At 40.1% G+C, this 25,587-nt stretch overlaps 2 protein-coding genes across 2 annotated transcripts in view; one reads left to right on the forward strand and one right to left on the reverse strand.

The window, feature by feature from the left end:
* The first annotated feature begins 3,357 nt into the window (after positions 1 to 3,357).
* The window catches only part of LOC309653568 (cyclin-Y-like protein 1), a 34,361-nt gene continuing 12,131 nt past the window's right edge, over positions 3,358 to 25,587 (forward strand). The window contains exons 1-5 of the mRNA XM_082478479.1: positions 3,358 to 3,618; positions 12,746 to 12,820; positions 14,706 to 14,740; positions 20,792 to 20,892; positions 24,441 to 24,476. Coding sequence (XP_082334605.1) covers positions 3,393 to 3,618; positions 12,746 to 12,820; positions 14,706 to 14,740; positions 20,792 to 20,892; positions 24,441 to 24,476 — 473 coding nt within the window. The 5' untranslated portion in view covers positions 3,358 to 3,392. The remainder of the gene's footprint in view (positions 3,619 to 12,745; positions 12,821 to 14,705; positions 14,741 to 20,791; positions 20,893 to 24,440; positions 24,477 to 25,587) is intronic.
* Positions 17,493 to 18,443, reverse strand: LOC309653564 (10 kDa heat shock protein, mitochondrial). Its single transcript, XM_082478473.1, has one exon. It carries the CDS (start codon positions 17,987 to 17,989, stop codon positions 17,681 to 17,683), a length of 309 nt encoding a protein of 102 aa, XP_082334599.1. The 5' UTR covers positions 17,990 to 18,443; the 3' UTR covers positions 17,493 to 17,680.

Below are 25,587 nucleotides of genomic sequence, written 5' to 3' on the forward strand. Positions count from 1 at the left end.
ACTTATCCTTTCTTCTGCCTCAGTTATTCTGCTATTGATTCCTTCTAGTGTAGTTTTCATTTCAGTTATTGTATTGGTCATCTCTGTTTGTTTGTTCTTTAATTCTTCTAGGTCTTTGTTAATCATTTCTTGCATCTTCTCAATCTTTGCCTCCATTCTTATTCCGAGGTCCTGGATCATCTTCACTATCATTATTCTGAATTCTTTTTCTGGAAGGTTGCCTATCTCCACTTCATTTAGTTGTTTTTCTGGGTTTTTTTCTTGTTCCTTCATCTGGTACATAGCCCTCTGCCTTTTCATCTTCTCTATCTTTCTGTAACTGTGGTTTTTGGTCCACAGGCTGCAGGATTGTAGTTTTTCTTGCTTCTGTTGTCTGCCCTCTGGTGGTTGAGGCTATCTAAGAGGCTTGATGGGAGGCTCTGGTGGTGGGTAGAGCTGACTGTTGCTGTGGCGGTCAGAGCTCAGTAAAACCTTAATCCACTTGACTGTTGATGGGTGGGGCTGGGTTCCCTCCCTGTTGGTTGTTTTGCCTGAGGCAACCCAACACTGGAGCCTACCCGTGCTGTTTGGTGGGGTTAATGGCAGACTCTGGGAGGGCTCACACCAAGGAGAACTTCCCAGAACCTCGGCTGCCAGTGTCCTTATCCCCACGGTGAAACAGAGCCACCACTCGCCTCTGCAGGAGACCCCCCAACACCAGCAGGTAGGTCTGGTTCAGTCTCCCCCAGGGTCACTGCTCCTTCCCCTGGGTCCCGATGCACACATTACTTTGTATGTGCCCTCCAAGAGTGGGGTCTCTGTTTCCCCCAGTCCTGTCAAAGTCCTGCAATCAATTCCCACTAGGCTTCAAAGTCTGATTCTCTAGGAATTCCTCCTCCCGTAGCCGGACCCCCAGGTTGGGAAGCCTGACGTGGGGCTCAGAACCTTCACTCCAGTGGGTGGACTTCTGTGGTATAAGTGTTCACCAGCCTGTGAGTCACCCACCCAGCAGTTATGGGATTTGATTTTACTCTGATTGCACCCCTCCTACCGTCTCACTGTGGCTTCTCCTCTGTCCTTGGACGTGGGGTATCCTCCTTGGTGAAGTCCAGGGTCTTCCTGTCAATGATTGTCCAGCAGCAAGTTGTGATTCTGGTGCTCTCGCAAGAGGGAGTGAGAGCACGTCCTTCTACTCCGCCATCTTGGTTAATCTAATGTGTTATTTTTGAAAACATAAGTTGGGATATCACAAAATGGACTTAGCCTGCAGAGGCTTACTTTCAACCAGAGAGCTCCATTTCCATGTTCCGCTTAACAGAACCCAAAATGATCTTCCTTCCCAAACCTCTTCCTTTTCCTGCACTATCTAAGAAAAAGTAACCACACTCTACATAGTTCCCTAAGCCAGAACCCTAGCAGCCATTTTTGCTTCTCTTTTCCCCTTCCCGCTCCATATCTAGTCACTGAGCACTTCTATTCTACCTCCCAGATGACCTCAGATCCTTTCCCTCCACTCCAATCTCTGCCACTGCCTTTAGTTTGAGCCCTCACTCCTCTCTTAGATGAATATAAAGTCTCTTAATGGGTTTTGTTGCTTCCATCAGTCCTACTTATTCTCAAGCGTGACCTCACTACAAACCACCTGATAGTGACTCCTTAACTTCACAACATTCAATGGCTCTCATGTTTCTGGGAAGAAAACCAAGCTCTTTACCCCAGCATCTACTTGGGGTTAATAGATCTAGGTTTGAATTTCAGGTTTAAGTACTTTGCAGCAGTGTGACCTCAGACTGTTGGGCTTTCTAAGCCTTTGTTTTCTCACCGTGCCTGAGGTCACTGAGGGCAGGACTATTTTTCACACACGGGTGCCTGGCATGTAGGAGGGACTAATCAATGTTGAATGAAGGGAAAGTATTTTAAAATCCACATCAAAAAATTGTTCCTCCTTAAAAAAAGAAAATCCTGATACACTATGCCACTTCCAACCAAATTTGACTTCGACCTTTATTTTCTGATGATCACAATAAGGTGCCTTTGGGGATCCACACAATCAGGGATCAAATCCTGGCCACACCCCTGAGCAATCATGTGACCTTGGGAACGTGACTTAGCGTCTGTAAAATCTGTAAAATGAAGGTTTCTGAGGATTTTGTTCCCGAGGGTTAAATGAGTACCTCACTTGGAACGGGGGCGGGCGCATAGTGTTTGCCAAATGTTAACTATCGTTATCATCTTCATCAAATCAAGACCGTGGTACTTCACTTTGTGACTCTCAAGTTTGTATGAGAAAATCGTGCTTTATGCGTTGTTGTTGGCTAAAGTAGGGAAACCTGGAAACTCCTGCCGTGGAAGAGAGCAACAGGCGAGAAAAGCGAGTTGCTGAATCCCAGCGCCTCAGAGGTGGGAGGGAGGAGTTCGGTCCCTAATTTACTGATGAGGAAGTGGAGGGGTGACGTGTCCTCGAGTCTCATTCAAGACACAGCCACAGCTCTTTATTGAGAGTAGGACCAGGGCCCCGGGGGTTGCTATGGTTAAACTGTAGGCGGAAACTAACACTCTTTGGAAGGCAAGACAGGAGGAGCATTCAGTTATAAAAAATGGTCAAAAATTGGGGTGAAACTAAGTTCGTTGAGCAATACATCAAATGAGTCAACTGTGGACCCGGTGAAACCGAGTTGCTAACTGAACTGGCATTTTACGAACAGGGGCTTTCTACAGAGCCCACTGACTCAGGATGGCTTCGATTAACAAACTCCCGCGGCGCTTCCCGCAGGACCGGAAAGCTCGGAGCGCGAGAGATGAATGGAAACCACAGTCCGGGGCGCACCGCTCGGGGGGCGGGGCAGCCGCGGGCAGGGGCGGGGCATTGTGAGTCACATGCCTGCGCTCTGAGGAGGGCTCGTGGAGGGAACTCTGGTCGTGATTGGTCCGTCGTAACCAGGTAACCGAAGGACACATTCCGGTAGGCAAGGGCCGGCCGGGCTAGCTACTTTCAGTCGGGAGGTGGCAGCGGAAGGAGGAGGAGCTCCGGCTGCGCTCTCTCCCTCAGTGGCTGCGCGTCTCAGCGCTTGTCTGGTTCCCAGCCCTTTTAAATAAGCGGGTCTGGTCACCGCCCTCACAGACTAGTTGGTTCCGGGGAGGCAGCGGCGGGGGTGCGGCCGGGGCCGGACCCCTGCCCGGGGCCCAGCGGCTGGGCAGGGGTGCGGCCGGGGCCGTACCCCTGCCCGGGGCCCCGGCGGCTGGGCGGACAGGAGAGCGGCGGGCGAAGTCGCGTCTGCATGTGCGGCACAGCCCCGGCATAGCCCGGGGCTGCCAGTGCCCGCCGCGCCATTGTTGGGGGAGGGGGCGGCTTCTGTGCTCGGCAGAGTCGGGGGACGAGCGGAGGCGGCGGCGGCGAGGAGTGAAGGCGCCCCATGGGGAACTCGCTGTGTTGTTGCCTGTCCCCCAATGCCAGCCCCAAGTCGGGCCGGCGCAGGGGGTCAGCGGAGCCGGACTGCGAGTCTGAGGTCTACAAGGCGGCGGCCGGGAATGCGGTGGCAGTAGCTCCGGCGGCGGCTACCGTGGAACCCGCCGAGTTGGATTTCGCAGGTGGCGAAGGCCACCACCTGCAGCACATCAGCGACCGGGAGATGCCCGAAGGTAAGAAGCGGCGGGCGCGCCTCGCCCCTCGCGGGGTCGGCGCCGTCTGCTCTCGGGCTTACCTCTGGCCTCCGCCGCCCCCAGGGTCCCCCGGGAGGGAGACGCCGCCTAGGGCTCCTTCTTGCCCGGAGTTGGCTCTCCCAGGGCTGGGCACCGGGGACGAAGGCTGGCTCTGCTTGGCGTCCCCACCCCTTATTCTTTACCAGTCGCGTCCGGCCAGTCTCCTTCCCTCTTCCCTACCCGAATGCCCAATTCTTTCCCCCGTTCCCATTTCCCAGCCCGGCCTGAGACCCTCCAATCCGCGGCCCTTCCTGTTCGTGGTTCTATTTAACATCTCGTGGGACTTAGCAGAGACTTTCTGGTGTAGTCTCTCTTTTCTTAATGCAAACTTAAATACTCTAACTTCGGCGTATCCATCCCGTCTCCCTATCCAGATGGTACCTAAGCGAAGGAACTAGGTAAGGGCCTGATGACAGATTTCTATTCCTTAAGGTAGTTGATACTCGAGACAATTAAGACAAACATTAGAGGATTTGTCATTTAAATTCAAAATAGAGATGGACAGAGTCAGTGTGGTGTTCTTAACTAAAATTCTTTGGATTTTAATGTTTTCAGTCGCCCTGATAGAAGCTACTTTATCCCTTCTAACTATAATTTGAACACGATAGGAAAGAAAATGGTGGGAGAGGGGCTTAAAATAACTGTGAACGGTGTGAAACGTTACTGCCACGGCTGCAGAGAATAGTTGTTGGGTTTTTTTTCTTTACCAAAGGAGACCCCATGGAGTTCTGATTACTTTTAAATTCCCACTTTGACACAAGTATGTCTTCAGTTGCACAGCCTTAACCGACTTCTTTTGCACGTTGCCTGTTCTAAGGGAGGGGTGAGGTGGTTCCTGAGACTGCTGGACACAAGTTTCAAAGGAGAAAAAACAAATTCAGATTGTAATTTGTAATATAAAGGTTTGGGAGTTAACATACCACATCCATCCTGCAGAAAAATGTCTCCATGGCTCCCTCCTCCTCCGCCCCCCCCCCCAGTAGAATACTATTTAACTTTAGGAATGTTCAGGTAAAAGTTCTGTAGACTAAGTGGCTGGGGGTGGGTGTTGTCGGGGAGGAGAGGAGAGAGAGAAGAGAGGAAATGTTTGATTTTTGCCTCTAGAATTTTGGAAAGGGATGGCTCTAGGTTAAAAAAAAAAAAAATTCTGGGTAGCATAGTGGCACTTTAATAAAGACTGTTCTTTGAAGTATAAAACATTGTATCATAAAGATGTTAAAGCCCCACTGGCCCATTTGTTTCATTTAAATGCCAGAGATTATTTCATTATTTCATAGACGAAATGTCTTACAGCTCTTCTATTTAAATTTTAGTTGGGTTTATTTAATTTCTTTAAAAGTTAGAATAATGAAGCCTGTGGATTCACCCTTATGATGGACGTGGCTTTGTAAGTGGAAAGTACTCCCTTTTCAGAATCGTTAGATATTGTGAAAGAATGAACAAATTATGTGAATTAATTGTAGCTTTAAACACAAAGCATGTAAGTACTTGTGAAAACTGCTCTGCTTGTTGCTATAAGGTAAGCCTCTAAATGATTTTTAAAAACAGTTAGTAGTTGGCTAGTGTAGGATGAGAGACGAAAATTGGACCTTTATAGAATTCTTTTAAGATTTACAATGCATTTTCTTGTGTATTTCACTCGGCCCTTCCATCTACAAATAAGGCCCGTATATATTCTCCCTCTGTTGCCGATGAAGAAGCCAAGACTTAGAGATCTGAAATGACTGTGTAACACAGCTACTGAACAAAAGAGACAGACTTGGGAGGTGGTAGATATGCCAAATTCAGTTCTTGGGATGCTTAAGAAACTGTTTAGAGTGCACCTTATATTTTATTATAATTTATCCATAAGTTAGGCCTATCTCAGCATACTCCAGTTTTGATTATTGCCATTCCAGTTTATTGTACACAACTCAGAAGCAACATTTACCTCTCCATTCTCTGTCTGTACATACATTGCAATGGATATGAATAAAAGTAGAAGTCATGAAATAGCCTAAATTTATCAGTCAGGTAAACACGTTGATATAATTTAAAGAGTTTGTTCTGGTGAAATCCAATTGAAGCCGAGAATGCCCTGGACAGAGGGACATTAGGGGAAGCTGGTAAGCGGGCAGGTAAGGTACTAAGCATTTAGCATACGACTATGTATGATAAGGAAGGAGTGCTAAATCAGGAACTGGAAAAATAGAGTTCATGAGTACAGAATTTACCTTTTTATGTTTAACATGATTGTTAAAATTTCATTTCAATTTGTCTTTTTTGGGGGGGCATTCGATAAAGTGATAAGAGAAACCTCAATTTCAGCATTTGCCTATTAATTAAGTTTCCATAGAAACAAGGTCAGAACACCAAATATAAAGTACAGGCACATTGGAAGTTTGCTCTTCATGTCTTTATTTCAGACAATTTTGTATCAGTTTCCCTGGAAACTGAGAAATACCTACTCAGATATAAAACATTTTGGCTTTTCTACAGTGAAGAATTATTTGGTTACTTAGAGAAAATCGTACATAAATGATGCTCTGTCTTGTTCTTCAGAAACATTGGAGAAGAACATGATTTCTTCAAGCCATCTCAAAAAAGTAACTCCTAAGAACGTAGTATAGATTTCAGATAGACTCAAAAGAATTTTTTACTACTTTGTCTTTAACAGTATATCTAATATAACTGATGGTAGTGTCATAATAGAAAAGAAGATGCTACGGTCCTATTATCTGATTTTATTTTTATTCATCAACTTTTCATACAGCCTTTATGTTCTGACCTTAGGAGCTTTGCTAATTTTCTGGTGAAAGGTGCTCTCTCAAGTGACCCCTACCTCCCATCCCCCTGAAGAGTGGGTAGGGAAGGAATTGGCAATATGATGTGGAAAAACCTCTGAGCAACAGATCTTTCCTTTTTTTGGTGACAGTATTAATGAACATTTGATGTGAAAGATTGAGAAAACACAGAAAAGTCCTTCACTCACACTCAGAATATCCAGAATTTTTATTAATATTTTGGTGTTGATTCTTCCTGAACCTTTTGTATGCATATAAACATAACATTGTGTTTATTTTACAAAGATGGGATTGTTCTTTATGTGCCACTTTGTAACTTTTTGTTATAAAGAAAAGTAACGACATGAAGCTCCTGTAACCGTGCTGACACCTAGAGAGTGCTCCAGGGTGATGTCTTTCCATGCAACTGCGCATAGCTCTACAGCCTGCCTTTTACCAACTGTTTACTGGGCCATCGAATAACCTTGGAGCGTAATTCATTTACCCAGCCTTTATGGTTGAGCATCTTTTATAATCCCATTATAATGCTTTATTCAGGGGACACAGATAAAAACTGATGCATTGTATTGATACTTCTCTATAGCATTCTGATTGTACACTTTGTCTTACGACTTAATTAAATTCATAGGGTGAGTCATTTTGTAGTAAAGGTATTTTAACATTAAATGTTCTTTTTCCAAATTAAAGTTACCATTGATTTTTCACTGAACATTAGATTTCCTCTTTTAGGTTTTCGTGGTTCTTGGTAACCTGTCTTGTGTCTTTGATTCTGAGTAACTAAACTACTACTCTAAGAGATCTGAAATTAACTCTGGTCCTAGGTGACAGACACATCAAAAGACAGCATTAGAAGAAATCTTAGATGATGTGGGAAAATTGGGAAAACCTTAACTGGTTTTGGGTACACTGAAACATGATTATTAGGCACCATTCCAGAGGCAGGACAAACAGTGGTTAGACAAGACAAAACCCGTATCCTAACTCAGGTCCTTACTTTCTAGAGGTGCCTGGGGGCTGACGACACAAGAATAACATCAGGTAGTGAGAACACTAAGAAAGAAAATGAAGGTAATGGGCTGGGGAGGAGGACAGTTTTACAAGGGGTGGTTAAAGACAGCTTCTCTCCTTAAGCGACCCATGAGCAGTCCTAAGAGAGCCGTGTGAGGCTGTGGGAGAAGAGGCTTCTGTGCAGTTCCTAAGAAGGGAATATGCTTGATGCGTGCCAAGGACAGAAAGATGGGTGGCTGCAGCTGAGTGAATGAATGCCAGGAGGAATATGGGGGATTAAGACCTTGTATGCCTAGTGGGCCTTGACCAAAAAATATGAATTTTAGTCTAATTGTAATGGGAAACCATTGAAGGATTATATGCAGGGGAATGATGTTAATTCTTAGAAAAAGGGAAGGGGGGTAGAGAGGGCGGAGGGAGATCAGACCAGCTACTGTGTGAGAATAGACTGTAAGGGTGGAAGGAAGCAGAGAGGGAGACCAGTTAGGAGGCTGGTGCGGTAGCTCAGGTGAGAGCCAACAGTGGCTTGAACAAAAAAGCGATAATAATAAGGGTCTAAAATAGGCTGTAGTATATAGATTGCTCTTGCATTTCATTTGATTCTCACCATGTTCTGAGTTAGGTAGTGTAGGAATTCTTCTCTTAGGTATAAATTGAGTTGTCCAAGGTTTTAAAAATGAGTATTGATAGAGAGTAGGACTGTAAATTCCAAATGCATGGCATATAGGAACAGAATTTATTGTTGACATTATGTGAGCTTCTTTGGAATACTACCTTTTTTCTCAGCCTTTTTTGTTGTTGTTGTTTTAGTGTATTAAAGTAATAAAACTTAAGAGTTAAAACAGTAACACTGCGTAATGTGAAATGAAATGAAGGTAACTTGCAACCCAGAAAGGTTCTTAAAAGTCCAAGAAACTGAGTAAAGTGCTCTTTAGAAATATATAAAGCCAGGTGTACTTACCTATGTGTCACCTCTCAGTCATGATCACTGTAACACTGATTGAGGATTAAAATAAGGCAAAACTGAGAACCAGGGTAGAGGCAGGTACAGAAGCAGTTGGAAACCAGAGCTGGGAAGTTTGGAAGCCAGGATTGTCCGAAGCTAGGAAAGCAGGATCAAGGCTTGGGTGAGCAGTAGCCTGGCAGGTGCAGGAGCCTGCTGTGTACCCGCTGGTGAGGCAGCCCAGCTCAGGGCTGGCTGGCAGGAACTCCCTGACTGCGGTGGAAAGTGTGGACGCAAAGAGATGAAATCATCAGTTTACATGGTAATTGTAAAGATTGTAATGTTTGTATTATGAGCCATAAAACTAATACACTGCACAGTATAGGGATGCTAGGGCAGTTCAGTAAATGCAGTGGTTACCGTTAAGTAAACTGGTGCTCAGCAGTTGGCCCAGAAACTGCTGACATCTCCTGTTTATTTGGAATATATTGAAATCAATATGTCGATATTAATCGCTTTCTGAAATATGCTGCTTCTGTCAGATGCTTTCTTGGTCACTTCCCTCTCCCTCTAATATTTTAACAAGGACAAATCATTTATCGACAGTTTGATAGCATAGTTTTAACACTTTTAGCCTTCAGTAATGCATTTCATTTGTTCTAAGTTGCCTATGTTTTCACACTTTTAACAACTGCAATTGAGATGGATCTTAACAACTGGTAGAATCTTAGATTGGAGGAAAAACAGTACTCAGTGTCGGTGGTGTTTTACAGGTTTCCTCTGAGGAATGTTTACATGAAGACCGAGTTTAATTTTTTTTTAATCATACTTTTTCTACATCGACCTATCATGCTGTCAAATAAGTTGCAATTTAAATTGATAATACAAAAATGATGGGTCTTAAAATACAGTTTTAATCATAACCCCTAATCATGAGCTCAAGAATATTTCTCCTGGGTAAAACATTCTTAGAGGTTTCTAAAGAAATAACTTTCGGAAGAATCCATGTAATTTCCTGAATGCACAGTAATTCCCTGAAGTCTCTAAATTACTGTGTGTGCATGTGGTGGGGAGAGGGATGAGAGGGATGGTGGGTGGTAAAGCTTTGCTTAATAGTTGGCAGTCTTACCTTTGTGATAGTGAAGAGTGTGGTAGGTTTTATCAGAGTCTCCTTAGGCTCTTGGGAAGATAGTTCATGGGAAGTGCAGAAATATTGTGTGTATGTATGAGTTTACTGTCTAATGGCTCACATGTCCATTCTATAAGATAGTGATGTGGTATTTTTCATTAGCAAAAAGTGCAAGTTATATAGAAAATTGTTAGTTATATAGGCTATAAACAAAAGATTAATATTTTCTGAAAACCTCATGCAAACTGACAGCAGTAGGGCCCTGGTGTTTACAGTACATTCAAATGATAGGCCAACTCACCAAAGTGGAAATAACACTGATAACTGTGGGAAAATGGTCAAACTGTGTAATCAGAAGAAATACAAATTAGATCTACAGTGAGGTTCCTCATTCATATCAGTAGGAATTTTTTTTTTTTTTTCAAGTATCCAAAGCAAGGGTAGGAACTCAAAATGTCATGATTGGTAGCATTATACCCTAATGTGCCCCCCACCTTCTTTAGGAAGCAATTTAGCATTGTACATGGAGCCGTGAAAGTGATCTAACCTTTTGGCTTAGTCATTCCACTTCCGAAGATCTTTGCTAAGGAGATAAAACCATTATTTTAAAAAACTATGTACATAAAGATTTTCCTCATAATATTTTAAGAATAGAACTTTGTAAGCACCAATCCCCAGCAATAGGTGATTGGCTAAGTCCAGTATAGGAATAACACTTGATGGGCCAGTGTGTATTCATTAAACAATAAATATGCAACAGTGGGGTGGAGAGCGCTTGTTAGTAACAAGAAGACATAAATTGTACACTAATTAGAGCTTTTTTTAACGTATAAGAAAAGCAACTAAAAGTAACAGTTGTGAATCATTGTGTGTTAATGATTGTGAATGGTTGTGTGTAACTTTTAAACAGAGCATCGTTTTGTCTCATGCAGATTTTTGTTCATGATATTTGATAAAGAAATGAGCAAGTGACTTTTACCTTTCCCCACTTTTAGTGTGATCATCAGTACTGCTGATTAACCAGGTCTCCTTCAGTTGCAAGTTAAAAGAACATCACAGAGTTAAGCACTACTTGACCCAGGAGTTAAATGATCTCCTCAGTTCTGCTCTCCTCTGTTGATGTCTCCTGAAAAGCCTTTCCCCTCATGATAGCAAGGGGAGTGTCCAGCAGCTCAAGACTAGCTAAGGATCCTAGAGTACAGTTCTGCCTTTCTCTTTTCTTGGCAAGCCCCAGGACAGCTGTGATTGATTGGCCGTTCCTGGATCCTGTGCCTACCTTTGAACCCCCTAGGATAGAGTAGGGAGAGTGCCAGCTTTTTTCTGGTCACTTGGGCTAAGTTTACTTTTTTTTTTTTTGCATGTTGTCATTTCTTTTATCCCAGCCTTCTTGACTTTTGTATTTAGATCTGTAGTAGCACATCTTGGTTTGGCGGGGGTGTGTGTGTGTGTGTGTGTGTGTGTGTGTGTGTGTGTGTGTGTGTGTTAAAGCTTGCTTCTCTTTGATTCTGGCACTTAATTTTCCTGGACTTCCATTGAAAATTGTTAAGTTTTACCATGCCATAGACACTGATAAATAAGACAGCTACTTTGCAAACATTTCTGCTTATTTTTTAGATTCAAATGTAGTCTATTTACTTTCTTTTTGGTATAGGTAAGTAGTCATGAATTCTTTCGGAAGCTATAGGTTAGAGGCAGCTGTGAAAGTCTCTGCCTGCCATTTTGTGTACAGCTGAAATAATTTATTTTCCCATTGTCTTAATTTTTCAAATATGTAGGAGAAAAAAACTTTAAAATAATTGTATGGGTCTTTTACATAAAAATGTTGAATAGAATATTTTCTCCAAAAGCAGCTTGATAAACTTCAAATTCAGTGAAGGAATTTTCATGAAGAACAAAGCAGTTGGTTTAGCTCTGTAAATTACTAGTGCTGGCAATGACATTAAAATGGATGGCTCAGATTCCTGTTAAAACGGGAAGTCCAAAATTACTGTTCGTGCCACATTCTTTCTGGGTGGGAAAAGGGGATTCTAGGTAGATACATTTGTGAAATGCTGGGTTAGACAGAATTCACTACTAGACTAATTAGTTTTTAATATATCAATGTGTGTATTCTTTGGATTCTCTAAGAGGCAGGGATATATTTGTATTTCACTTTGACCATCAAAGCCATCTTTCAAAAACAGATCAGTTATTATGTGGTTTGGGAAATAATTGCCTTAACCATTACTCTTTATCTGAATCTTGGTCCAGTTTCTTAAAAGATTGGTTAAATGGTTTGAGATGGACTTTGCTGAGGAAGTGTCATAGGGCTTTTATGTTTGTTTGTTTGTTTGAAACAACAACCTTACTATCCTGTGTGGTAGCTTGTGCTTGTTTTGTATTTCTGCCTAAATAGAAGACGCTATCCCACCTTGGTGCAAGGTGGGCTACAGGCAGACCCACCTTTTCGTGTAGGTATGGCCAAAATTTTTTTCTAGTAGCCCTATGATCTGCTCCAGAAAGTACTCTTATTGAAGCCCCAAATTAATCATGCAGCGTGGAATGAAGAAGTGAGTTTAGCTTTGGAAATAGAGGGCAAAGTTAAAAATCACTCTCATGGAAGTGTTCCTCTAGATTAGAACATTGAACTTTTATGTAGTCCTCTTAAATCTGCCATGATGAATAGCCCCCAGATAAACCACAGCCAATGAAATGAGTTCATTTGTTGAATGGAGTTAGAATTAGCCATTTGATTGTCTGAAGAACATTTGCCAAAAGCAACTCACTTCGTTTTGGCATATTTGATATATTGAGCTGGTATCTGACAGTAGTTGGCCACAGCATAACTTGCTTCTTGAGACTGTTCCTGGAATGTGCTAGTAATATCAGCTTTAAAAGAGGGTGACTGAATTTTTAATTGATAAATAGGAGGGGAGTCACATATATGATTCATCTAAAAATGGCATAGATTATTTAGGTGCAAGTTAAAGAAGTCTAAGACATAGCCATGGTTTTACTCCACATGTATGGAGAGTTTCTACAATTTTGCTGTTTCCCAATAGAATTTTTATATTGTGCCTTTACTAAAATTGCCTTTTTGTCATTACTAAAAGCTCTTCTCAAGACTATTAATAAGTGGTTTCAATCAATGTGTAGCTATCTTTAAAATCATGTATTTTTCTACTCAACTAAATCACCACACCTTTTTCTCTTCTTCCTATACAGACTTAGCTTTGGAACCAAACCCTTCTGACCACCCAAGGGCAAGCACCATTTTTCCGAGCAAATCTCAAACAGATGGTAAGGCAATGCTTTTTTTTCCCTGAGAAAAAGAGTGAAAACTGTTTTTGTTTTGTGTATTATAGGAGGTATTTAGAAAAACTCTTACAGTGGTTTAAATGTTTCACTTTTTTATGTATTCACTTGTCTTATTTTAATATGTTGATGATACAGTTTCCTTTAGTTGTCAGTGTTTTAGGGAGGAGAACACTTAGACTATCTGTTTATACATTTTGCCACCTCTTTATCAACATAGTCAACTGGCCACATGATTTAGATGTGGTCTATTTCTCCATGCTACTTTGTCCTTTTCCCCTTGCTCCGAAGAGCACATATGTTAAAGACAAATGATAGGGTTTAGGTCACAGTTAGGTTTTCATTTGGTCAAATCAGAAAAATCAGTTGTTATATGTGGGAATTGAGCCTTGTGATTTTGGCCCTGTTTTACACAGTGTTCAACCAGACGAGCCTATCTCACATCCAGATTTATGCTACTCAGAACTTTTAAGCTATTCAAAACTTTCTCATCCTAATGTAGTGCTGTGCCAGGGTAATAAGAGCAACATGCCATATGGGGTTTTCCAGAAGATTATCCTCAGCATGTGAAACTCATATACATTTCCTGTGTCCTCCTTGTTTTAAGATGAGAATCAGAACCGTAGAATTTTTTGCACTCCTGCTTGCCTGCTTGTCTTCCTGAATGTTATGTTAAATCCTAGTTTATTTGCTAAAAAGCCATACGTGACCAAGTTTTTCAGTTGATTACGAGAGCAGGAATACAAGAAGTGAACATTCCATAATATTTAAAGTGATGCAGCACAATAAAAAACGGAGGTTTGGTTTTTTGTTGTTGTTGTTTTGCTTTTGGTTTTTTTCCGTTAGATCACTGGTTTTTATAAAAGGATATAACTCAGGAACAGCCAGATGGAAGAGATGCATAGGGCCAGGCATGGGGACAGGGCACAGAGCTTTGATGCCCTCTGCAAGGGTACTACATGCTCACCAACCTGGAAGCTCCTGGGGTTTCTAACTTGCATTTTTCTAGTGTGTGTACTTGAGCCACTCATTTCTGGTTAGGATTGCTCTATTTCTCAGTTTCTTCCAGAGCCATGAGCTGCTCACATGTAGAGGGGCTCTGGAGACAGTAAAAGAAAAGCTGTCCCATGCCTGTCTCTCTCTTCAGCCTTAAGGAATCCGTGCCTGTGATGCCTGTCTGGAGTTAAAGGAGGCAATGTGAGCAAGAGTGTGGCCTAAGACCCTCTTCAGGCTTTTATTCTTCTGGCCTTTGTTGGAGCAAAACCGTTTTGTGTGCTGTAGATATGTTCATTTAGGTCAGCACACTCATTTTAAAATTTACGTTTAACATAGGTTACTTTCCAGTTGTGTATTTTTTCAGTAAGGTATTTGAGTAGGTTACCATTAAGTGGTTCAGGATGCTTCCAGAGATCCTGGTGCGTTCGGAGACGAGTGCCTGGCCAGAAACTGGTTCTTAGAGTCGTCATCTGTAGATTGTGGTAATTAAAGTAAGCTGTGTGTAAATGAAGACTGAGAAAATACTCCTGGCTAGTAGTTCAGCTATGCAGCAGGTACATTTTTTTATTAGCTAAGTTTCTCACCTGGCCTGATTCGCTTTGTCCTTTTCTTTTGTAAATGGGGAGTCTTTCATTTGTGCCTAATACAGAATATCTATTAGGTCAAAAAAGTGAAACTAAGTTTTTAGATTTTATTTATAGGACTCATCTTGCTGGGTGATTTAAATTATATATTTTGTTGGAAATTATTTTAAAAAATAGAATGGAATTCTATCTCATTGTGTTATTGGTAATCCATCAGATAATTAGTGACTACTTTTATTTTTCTATGGCATTTGTATCAGAATTCATCAGTTAATTTTTTTTATTCTTAGTGCGGGAAAAGAGGAGGAGCAACCATTTCAACCATGTAAGTAAACAGTTGAAAAGTTAAGAAATTAATAGTTTGAATTAAAAATATGTCTGCCATGATTCCTAAAAATATGATGGATCCAATACTGTTAGCATGGACCTCTTTTTTGTAGATTTTCTAAATCTCTATTTTCCTAATTATCAAATGTATTCAGGAAAGTCTTTGACTTAGTAGTGCCCATTTTTTAAGGGTTCTGACATTTACGTTAAATTTCACTAATACGGTTGTAGTATAAAGATCTGCCTTAAATTCTTTTGCCTTATTTTTTTGATCTTATTTTTTAACCAAAGTAATAAAAGTATAACAGGTAAGTTAATTTTTAGCACTGTCCATTGACTTCTTGTCATAGCAGGTGAAAGCTGAGCTTCTTCGCTCCACCATGACGTTATTTCCCTCCCTGTGTTCCCTCAACATGTATCAGTTTTTATTAAATCAGAATCAATGTTTACATTACTACGACTCTGCAAATATTGTGCATTGCTGAGCCATATAGTTCTCTGACTGTGCCTCCTCCTTGTACACCCTTCATTCTTTTTCTTAAATATTAATGAAATTGGAGCACTTCTGCACTTCTCTAGGATAACCCAATCCCCCTTTTCCTAGCCAACGTGATCTCACACAGCCAAATGCAGTAAGTAGCTCCCTGCCCGGTCTCCCTGCTTTCACATTCTTCATTTTTTCTGTGGAATTAATTTCCTGACTATATTCACTTGCCTGTTTTCTAACAGCTATTTTTTTCCCCAAATGTTTTAACATTTGTCACATGCCTATGAAAACTATTTTCCGTCTACTAAGCCACATCTCTTCCATTTTTTTCTTGGAGACACTTTGCCCCAATCTTTTGTCTTCCTACTCCCATATAGACTAGTGTTCCCCTAGGCCTGCTCTATGCCTCTTTTCCTGGGATATCTGTGTGAAGTCATCTGGGATCTCACATAACTCTGCTCTCTTATGTTGGATCCCCTATGTGCTAGATTCTGTTTCCCTCTTGTCTTGTTATACTTCCTTGTTTTACTGGAGCACATTTTCCTGGGAAAAGGGCACATGGGCAGAAAGTTTAGAGAGATCTAGCCTCTCTGAAACTCCTTCTATTTGATAAAGTATAGAATTCTCAGTTGAAACTAATTTTTGCCGTTCTAAAGACATTTCCCTCTCATCTTCTCATTTACACTGTTGCTCTTAAACCTGTTGACATTGTATGGTACATTGTACATGACCGATTTTAGTCATTTTCCCCCATCCCTTCCTTCTCGGGAACCTTTTAGTACCTTCCCTCTCCCTGGGATTTTGAAATTTCATAATTTGGTTTGGTATAGACCTTTTTGGTGTGTTTCTTTGATATTCTGTTTTTTTCTTCCAGGTTCCTATTATTCAGATGTTGGAAGTCTTAGACTTACCAGATCGCTAACTTTTTTCCCCTCCTGCTTTGCATTTTGTCTTTTTGTCCTGCTTCCTGGAGATTTCCTTGACTGTGCTCTAATCCTTCTATTGAATATATTGTTTTGTCTACCTTATTTTCAATTTATAGAGTTCTCTTATATCCTGTCATTCTTTTTTTCACTGATGCAATTTCAAGTTTTCATTTGCTCCTGAGTTTTTATCACTCCCATCAATTCCTTCTTCCCGTTTTGTTTTGTTTTTTTTTAAAGCGTCCTTATATTTTAGTTTATTTATTTATTTTTTGGCTGCATTGGGTCTTGGTTTCTGCACGTGGGCTTTCTCTGGTTGCGGTGAGCTGGGCCTACTCTTTGTTGGGTGCGTGGGCTTCTCATTGCAGTGGCTTCTCTTGTTGCGGAGCACAGGCTCTAGGGCGTGCGGGCTTCAGTAGTTGCGGCTCATGGGCTCTAGAGCGCAGGCTCAGTAGTTGTGGCGCATGGGCTCAGTTGCTCTGTGGTATGTGGGATCTTTCTGGGCCAGGGCTCGAACCCGTGTCCCCTGCATTGGCAGGCGGATTCTTAACCACTGCGCCACCAGGGAAGTCCCATTCCTTCTTCCTGTTTTGATCTCTTACTTGTTGGGGGCTTCCCTCAAACGTGTGATGGTCCTTGGCTGTCTGTTAAGATCTAATTGGAAGCATCACTTGGACAACTCGTTAACTGATGGGCCTCACTGCAAGGATTTGGGGACCACGCCTCTGAACTCTGAGCCTGCCTTGGGTTCTGTAAGACAAACTGGTTTTCTTGTTCCTGTCCTAGTCAGCCTCTGTAGGTACCAAGGTTGTGCTTCCTCTGTTCTGCCATGTCAGTTACCACTCCTTTATCTAGTCTTTTCACCTTTCAAACATTAAAAATCATCTGCTGTTTATCCTGTCTTATGTATAGCTTTTTTAAAAAATGCCTTTAATTCTAATGAGATGATATCTGAAAGAAGGGGGAGAGGAAATAGATTTGTGGTCAGTCTACTCAAACTTAGATTTATTCTTTGAATATAGGTTCTGAGTTTGAAGTTTAATGCAATATAATTAACGATATTAATTCAGACAATATTTTTGATTATACCTATAATTAGAATATTATACTTTTCTACTAAGGCCTTGAGTATGAATTCTATTCAAACCACTCACCCTACCATATTGTCCATTAATGTGCAACATAGATGGAGTATTACAGACTTTTCAGTGAAAGTCATTGATTCTTAATAAACGTATCCAAAACTTGTGAAAAGGGGGAAGAAAAAAGTGAACTTCAGCTTTATTCTCTCTCTTTTTTTTTTTTTTTTCATTTATATACTTTTATTTGGGAATGTTTAAATCAATACAGAGAAAACGAAATTTCAGAGACAATGAATATCATTAGTTTGGATATCATTACATTATTATAAAAGAAACACGGAAATTATTTACAGGATGAAAGATTTCAGAACTTCAGTGGCAGCTTCACGTGATGCCATTGGGGGAACGGGCAGCTTCACGTGATGCCATTTCAATAGTGACTTATTTTAGTCGACATATTTTCCAAGAATGTCACCATCTCTAAATAAGAAATAATCCTTGTCATCTAGAACTACTTTGGTGCCTCCATATTCTGGGAGAAGAACTTTATCTCCAACTTTCACACTAACTGGTTGAATCTCTCCACCCTTTCCTTTAGAGCCTGATCCAACAGCTACTACCATTGCTTGCAATACTTTTCCTTGCGATTTTTCTGGAAGCATAATGCCTCCTTTGGTTACAACTTCGGGTGCACTTCTTTCAACTAATACTCGGTCAAAGAGGGGAAGAAACTTTCTAAATGCCTGTCCTGCCATGACTCGGGTTGCCGCACTTCGTACTCTCGCTCTCTCCAGCTTTATTCTTTTAATGGGTTAAAATCAGAGGCAGTAGGCACAATGGGAAGAGTCATTGGGTGGGGGCAGGATTTCAACAGGTACTTGACCTTTAATGATAAGCTTTGAGGGTTGTTACTTACTAGCCTCCTAGGTATGATTATTTTCTAGTCTTCACCATTAAACCTGCAGTCTACTAAGCAACCTTTCCCCTTATAAAGATTGTAAAAGTCCATGTATTTTGTCCTTAGTGCTGAATGAAGATAAATACTCTTCTTCAGTGACCAATTGAAATAATACCTATGAACATTAAACTGTCAGTAGTGTTTTTTGCTACTTGTTTTTTTTTTTTTTTTGTATTTGCATTTTATACCCTTATGTGTGTCAGTGCAGTTTATTGAGGTTGTGAGCCAGCAATGGTAAAGCTTTAATCATAAGGGACAGTTATCTTAAATTTTCAAGCAAGATGAGAGGAAAGTAATCTGCTGGCAGCTAACATATCTAGGCTTTGCTCAGAGGCTTCAATTCTGCCATCCTTTAGTGAACACTAGATGCTGGAAAGTTTGAATAGTTTCAGGAGTAGGCCTGTGGAAGTGTTTCTTTTGTAGGATCGAGCCAGTAGACTGTAAGTTGCTGATACAACTTAAATGAGCCCCCATAGGATTATAGAGCACATCTAATTAAAAATTTTAAATGTTTTAGCAGTAATATTTCCAAAGACAAATCAATATACATTCATAATAGAAAAAAAAGTTTTTAATAGAGGAAAACAGGATAAATAGCACCCAAAGCTCTACCAACTAGTCTATATTTTGGTACATTTCCTTACTATTTTTATTCCCCTCATATATATAGATTTTTGGTCAGAATTGACTTTTATTACGTGTAGTGTATGTCATATTATACCCTAATAGTAGTGACCTTAAAAGATAACCTGCTTCGTTTAGAATCAAAGTATTTGAATGAGTGAATTTTCATTTTTCATGCTGTATCTGTTTTTTGAGATTCTAAAATTACACATTAACCAAATAGCTTAAGGACCATATCAGAGTTTTAGTTTAAAACATTTCTAGCTTGAAGGAGAAATTAGTCTTCCAAATAGTGATACTGTTTCAAATATGTTACATCTAGAACTTTTTGTTAATAAGGAATAAGTGGCTTTGCATAAAGCATCTGAAACAAGCAAAATGGTGTTTTATATATGCCATTTGGATATTTCTGATTATTGGATACTGGCAATTTTTATTTAAATGCTCTGTATTTTAAAAAGCATCAACTAGATTTTCTCCCTGCCTCACCTTTCATGTATTTGTGGAGGACATTGATGGGAGAGTGTGACAGCATGGTGAAAACTATTTTATATGAATAGGAGGAAGGAAGGCTCATCTGAATTAGTAAACAAACAAAAACCAAAACCAAAACCCAGCTTTAAAATTGTTCGTATTCTGTGGTATTAAAGAATGCTACTCTTCCTTCCAGTGGCTTTCAGTGATTGGGATTTGGTTATTGGCCTTACTTTAAGGAAGAGAGTTGTCCTAACATAGTTTAGGCCATTTTAGTATTTGACTATTGCCGTGTTCATGGGCTCTTCACAAATAAATGGATACTTCTAAAGTGTTTTAAAGATAGTTCATTCTCTAGAGGGTCTCAAAAAGTTCTTTGTCACCTATCCAACACCACTGTAGATAAATTCTCACGAATTTGTACCTTTAGTAAGATTTACCTCCAGTTGTAACTGATCTTAAATAATTTCTCAAACACTTGTCGAATCCTAATTTGTCCCAGATTCTGTGCTCAGTAGCTGGAGGTAGGAGAAGAATCTTCCTAACCTGGAGAAGCTTGTTTACTTAAGAGGGTGGTACTATGCAAGCAGCTGAGACCATGGAACAGTTGGTAAATTAGATGTGTGAGTGTGCAGAAAGTGAGAAGTTTTGTGGTGTGCCTGCTGGCAAAGGGATCCTAGAGGCAGATGGGGTCAAGCTTGCTGGGACAGGAGGAAGAAAAAGGCATTGCAGGCAGAGAGCAGCATGGGTGAGGCAGGAGTGTCAAATAACACGTAGAACAGAATTAGTACAATTTTGAAATGAATGGCAAGTATTCTCTGAGGTTCTCACTTGAGTAATGTAATGGCAGTCTTACTTAAACATGAAGTGAGAAGTTAAATTCTCAGAGTTGTTTTATCCGTTTTTTTTGGATGCGAGAGAATCTTTAAGCAGTACCTTTTTGTCCTCCAGATAAGGAAATTGAGGCCCAGAGAGACTTATGGCCCCCAGCTTTTTAGTGATAGAGCAGCCCTGGCATGCCCAGCCTCTGATTGGAAAACGTTTGTTTCGTCACACTGTCTCCTGAACATTTATTATTGGTGTTCATTTACTGCAGTGAAATGCTCCTACATCGGTATTATATAAAGCATTACGTTTTATTGTAGTAAATGAATAGAAATAGGAAATCTCAGCTGCATTTCATTGCTTAAGGAAAAAACCCTGAAATCTTATTCTAAACTTTTTACATTATTATAAAGGTAATTTATAATAGGTGCTTGCCAGGTTTGATTATAGGTACTATATCAAGGCAGCATTTTAGAACCCATTTCTCAAAGCTCGTCTGTGGAAGTCAGAGTATAGAGGTTTCCCATAGAGCTGCACATGATATCACACTCAGGCAGTTCATGGAGTGTAAGAAAAATCTTAATGCTTTATCGTTTGACATTTTAACCGAGGAAAAACACACACTTGATAGGTTTAACTTACTGTGACATTTTCTTCTATTTCCCTTCCCCTTCAGGTATCTCCAGGGCAGCTTACTAAAAAGTATAGCTCATGCTCAACAATATTTCTAGATGACAGCACGGTCAGCCAGCCTAATCTTAGAACCACAGTAAAATGGTGAGTACAAGTAGGTTGCCAAGGGCTGAGTGACAGACCCCCTTATCGCTAAAAGCATCCTAGCCATACATAAGTTCATTCATTTGAATTGTCCTTTTCAGTGATCAGGTTAAAAAACTGGTGTCAACTATAGATTGATTTCAAGGACCTAAATATGAATTTTCAGTTTCCATTTTAATCTTAGAGCGCATGATAGAAGGGAAAGCCAGTTAGCAAATAAGAAATCCCAGAAAAAGTATAAATCTTTATTTGACGCGTTTCTGTTGCTAAGCCATTGTTGAACACAGTGAGAAAGAGAGGTGCTTTTGATTGGCTGTTTCTAGAGACAATTATTACTGTATGAGTTGTAGTCCTCAAACAACGTGCACTACTTTGGAAGCTGCTCTTAGAAGAAGGAACAGCTTGTCCCCTGCTGGCACCAAAGCGAATCTGCATTTAAATTTAATTGGAGTTTGTCAGATTTATCCCACTGTGCTTTTTTTTTTTTCCTGCACTCTTTCTGTATGAAATTTTACTTCTCCTTCCTGTCCCCCAAAGAGGGGGAGAATATATCAAACCAGTCTTAAGAAATACACACTCAAGCTTAATTTCTTTGTAGATGAAATTTGTTCAACTGAGGTTTTAACTTAATAGACACATTTAAGTTTTGTTTATATATATATATCTCCAACACACTGTATCACTCACAGCAGAGAACAATAAAAGAGGTGAGGTTTCGGAAACATGGCTGTGGTCAGGCTTATACTTAAGGAGACACGAACAGTGTCATGATGATGGAAACTATTCTTTAATTTCTGGGAGCACCTCATAGTCCACAATTGGAGATGCACTTTCAAAACACCCTAATGATGAACCTTTCAAGCTTATTTAAGAGAAAAAAACCAAACGGGATGCAGAGCTTCTTGCCTCCTCCCTCGCGGTTGTCCACGAAACATTAACATCTCCTTAGGATATGAATGTTGATTTTCCAGAACACAGTTTGGGAAATGCTATTTGAAAATATTAATGTCCTTATCCTTAATTTTATTTGTTGTCTTAATTTTATAAGCTAATTGTATTTTTAATTGGTTTTTAATGTGCCAGCTTTTTTTTTAGCTATTTAAATTATCAGTAACTTCTACTTTAATTAAAGACAGCAAGTTCACAGTCATAATAATGTAACTTTCCTCTCTTGCTTACAATAATAGTTGCAGTCAAGTCATGTTTCAGCAAAAACTGAGCCCCATCTCTAAAGTCCTGAGTTTGGGCACTTATCACATAATCACTCAATGTTTTTCTTCAGCCAAGACACTGAATCTGTGGGTACAAAAACCACTCTACTTTGGCTAGAGTCGCAGCTTCTTTTGAATTCAAAAGAGTCTGATGTCCAGTATATAATTCAAAAGTACTTTGAAAGTAAACCTTGCTCAGGGACTTCCCTGGTGGTGTAGTGGTTTAAGAATCTGCCTGCCAACGCAGGTGACACAGGTTCGAGCCCTGGTCTGGGAAGATCCCACATGCCGCAGAGCAATTAAACCCGTGCGCCACAACTACTGAGCCTGTGCCGTAGAGCCCGCGAGCCACAACTACTGAGCCCGTGTGCAACTACTGAAGCCCACGCACCTAGAGCCCGTGCCGTGCAACAAGAGAAGCCACCACAGTGAGAAGGCCGCGCACCACGACAAAGAGCAGCCCCCGCTCTTGGCAACTAGAGAAAGCCCGCGCGCAGTAACAAAGACCCCATGCATCCCAAATTAAGTAAAATTAAATAAAATTAAAAAAAAAAAAAAAGATTTACCTTGCTCAGACAAGAAGGTTTCATCCTTTTTTTTCCCGACCTAGTCTAATTTTTGGAAGTACAGTAAATTTTAATTTGCTCTCATGAAGTTTTAGAAATGATCATTCATCACATTCATTATTGGTGAAATAAAGGTTTACTGAGAAAATTAATAGGGCCAATTGGCTTTTAGGAATGATTTTGAAAATGTTTATCATGGGGTTAGTTTTCAGTGGGGTAGCTGTTCTCAGTGGGGTAGGTGAGCCTTATTAGAATCACTTATGCAACTTTTCAAGATATATGTTTCTGGATGCACAAAGTCCACCCGCCTGCCCCCGCCTCCAAGACACAGTGTCTGTGTGTCTGTCTGTCTGTCTGTCTCTCTCTCACCCACGCACACACACCTGTTGACAAGATGGGGAATGATGTGAAGCATGATTATATGGACAAAAGCATCCCGAGTGATTCTCCGATCTTAACCCTAACTCATTCATCCCTAAACTTTGCTGCACGCTGCAGTCATCTGGGGATCTTTAAAAACAGTCCTGATGCCCAAGTCATACCCAGTGCCGGTTAAATCAGAACATCTTGAAGCAGAAGCCAGGCAGTTTTTAAAGCTTCTCAGATGATCCCAGTGTGCAGCTGAGCTTGGGAGCCACTATTTGGTTAGAGGGCAGGAGAAAGAGAACTGCTTCTGATAATTAGTGGGACCTTAGGTAAGTCAGTTTTAAGCCTTGGTTCCCTTATCTGTAAAATGGGTGGTTTAATTAAATGTCATCTACGGTTCAGTGGTCCTTTCCATCATAAAACTTCTAATGCTGTGATTTTAAAATCAATTTGAAGATGAAACTTGGAAGCACTATAGAAGTATCCATCTTTGATGCTAACGGTGTTACAGGCCTTTATACAAGTGCTAAGATTCTATAGACCTATTCTAAAATTCAGATTTGCCTTCCCTCAATTATTTTGAGTTTCATTTTAGACACTGAGAACAAAGGGGAGCATATAACTTAACCAGAGAACCCCTTTGTTGCCTAATATACAACATCTGTGAATAACTTAGGAATATAGTAACTTAAAAAAGACTACCTAAGGACTTGTATCTATCTGTTCGTTAATACTTTATTTAAAATAATTTGGAAATACCTGTCATTAATAGGATACTGTGTAGTATTATGCTGTCTTATTAGCACTGCTTATTTCAGGATAGCTAGACCTATCATCAGTTTTGTGGCTATAAAATTTTGCTATTAAATTTTCTAATAATTATGTAAAAGTGATTTGAAATCATTTTGGTATAGAGCACTTTTATTATTTACTTTTAGGGAAATAATGGAAAACGGATGGGTAGGTGGATAGCGAACTAAATCAACTGAAATGCAGGGGCTAACAAAACAACCACACACACACACACACACCCCCCCACACAAACTACTATATGGCTTAAATTTAAGCATGTGTATAGATAGATATAACTTGTACAGGACAGAAGGTTTTGTGGGTAGAAGGACAAATGACAGGGGACATATGTAATAATTTATATATTATAATAATCAACCAAAACATGCCTTCTAACAGCATATCTAGCATTTTGGGTCTCCTAATTTTGCTAAAAGCTGAAGAACCTAAAACAAGGGGGAAAGCACCCATGTGGTACTGTTCTGAATTCGAGGATTTCGGGGCCACTGGGCCTCTGGAAGGTCTTCCCTCCTTGCTAACCCCTTTTTAAAAATGTCTTCAGGCCTGATATGATAAAAATCAGTGATGACAATGTATTTTTTTTCCTCCACAGTATGACCTTAGCAATATATTACCACATCAAGAACAGGTGAGCTCTTTTGAAACCTATCTTGTTATTCCAGCTAATTAATTTACAAGGTATCAAGTTTAGTGTTAGGTAATAACTATAGATGTTACTGGCATAAGCTTTTATTATTAGAGTGCTTTTATTACAATATAGAAGTGAATCATTTATTTTTCTCTTAGGACCCTTAATTCTTAGGTTACTGAGCATCCCAAAGAGTATTTGTTTATATGGGTTATATTGATAATTTACTGTATTAGAAATTGAAATTGAGAATTTAAAAAATTAAATTCATTGTATATTAAAACAGGGTGTGCCTTAGCACTACTGAAATTTTGAGCTAGATAATGCTTTGTTGTGGGGTGTCGTCCTGTGTGTTATAGGATATATAGCAGCACCCTTGGCCTCTACTCACTAGATGCCAGTAGCACCTTCTTCCCTCCACATTACGACAACCAAAACTGTCTCCAGCCATGGCCAGAAGTCCCCTGGGGGACGAAATCACCCCTGATTGGTAACCCCAGTGTTCAACATAAATCATTTTTTTTAATGAAAAATAACTATTTTCCACAACAAAAAATATTGAGAGAAAAGTATCTCCTCAATAGAAGACAGCTGATTCTCATATCTATTCTGTCTTCAGTCATTTGTTTTGAAGAAACAATATGAAGAAGATCCAGCCGCTTGCAGATATATAGTTGGAAAAAGGTGTATTTTTAAAGCCTTCAGATAATTTGGTATATTCTTTGATACTGTACCAAAAGTCTGCATGTGCTAGTTTCTTAAATTAGTTAAAATGGAATTCTAAATCATATCAATGAACTTGTAATAAATACTATGTTAAATTAATACCCATTGATCTGTCATGCATACTGAGTAGATCTTTTTACCTGTACCTGACTTTATAATATTATACATTGGTCATTTGGAAAGTATTGGTTCACATTTCTTTAGACAGTGTCAAAAACTCACTTTTGTTAGTATCACCACCAGTCTTACCAGAAAAGTCTTTTAAGTGTTGAGAAGTTGTCAAGTTCACAATCGAAGGTAGAAGTTTTCCAAAACTCCTGATATTTTTAGCTTGATGGCTTGAATTTTATCATTGGCAACAAATAACTTTAGAGTTATTTTCCTT

Source organism: Balaenoptera physalus, assembly GCF_965194825.1.
Source record: "Balaenoptera physalus genome assembly, contig: HAP1_SCAFFOLD_601, whole genome shotgun sequence".
In the NCBI taxonomy this organism is placed as follows: Eukaryota; Metazoa; Chordata; class Mammalia; order Artiodactyla; family Balaenopteridae; genus Balaenoptera; species Balaenoptera physalus.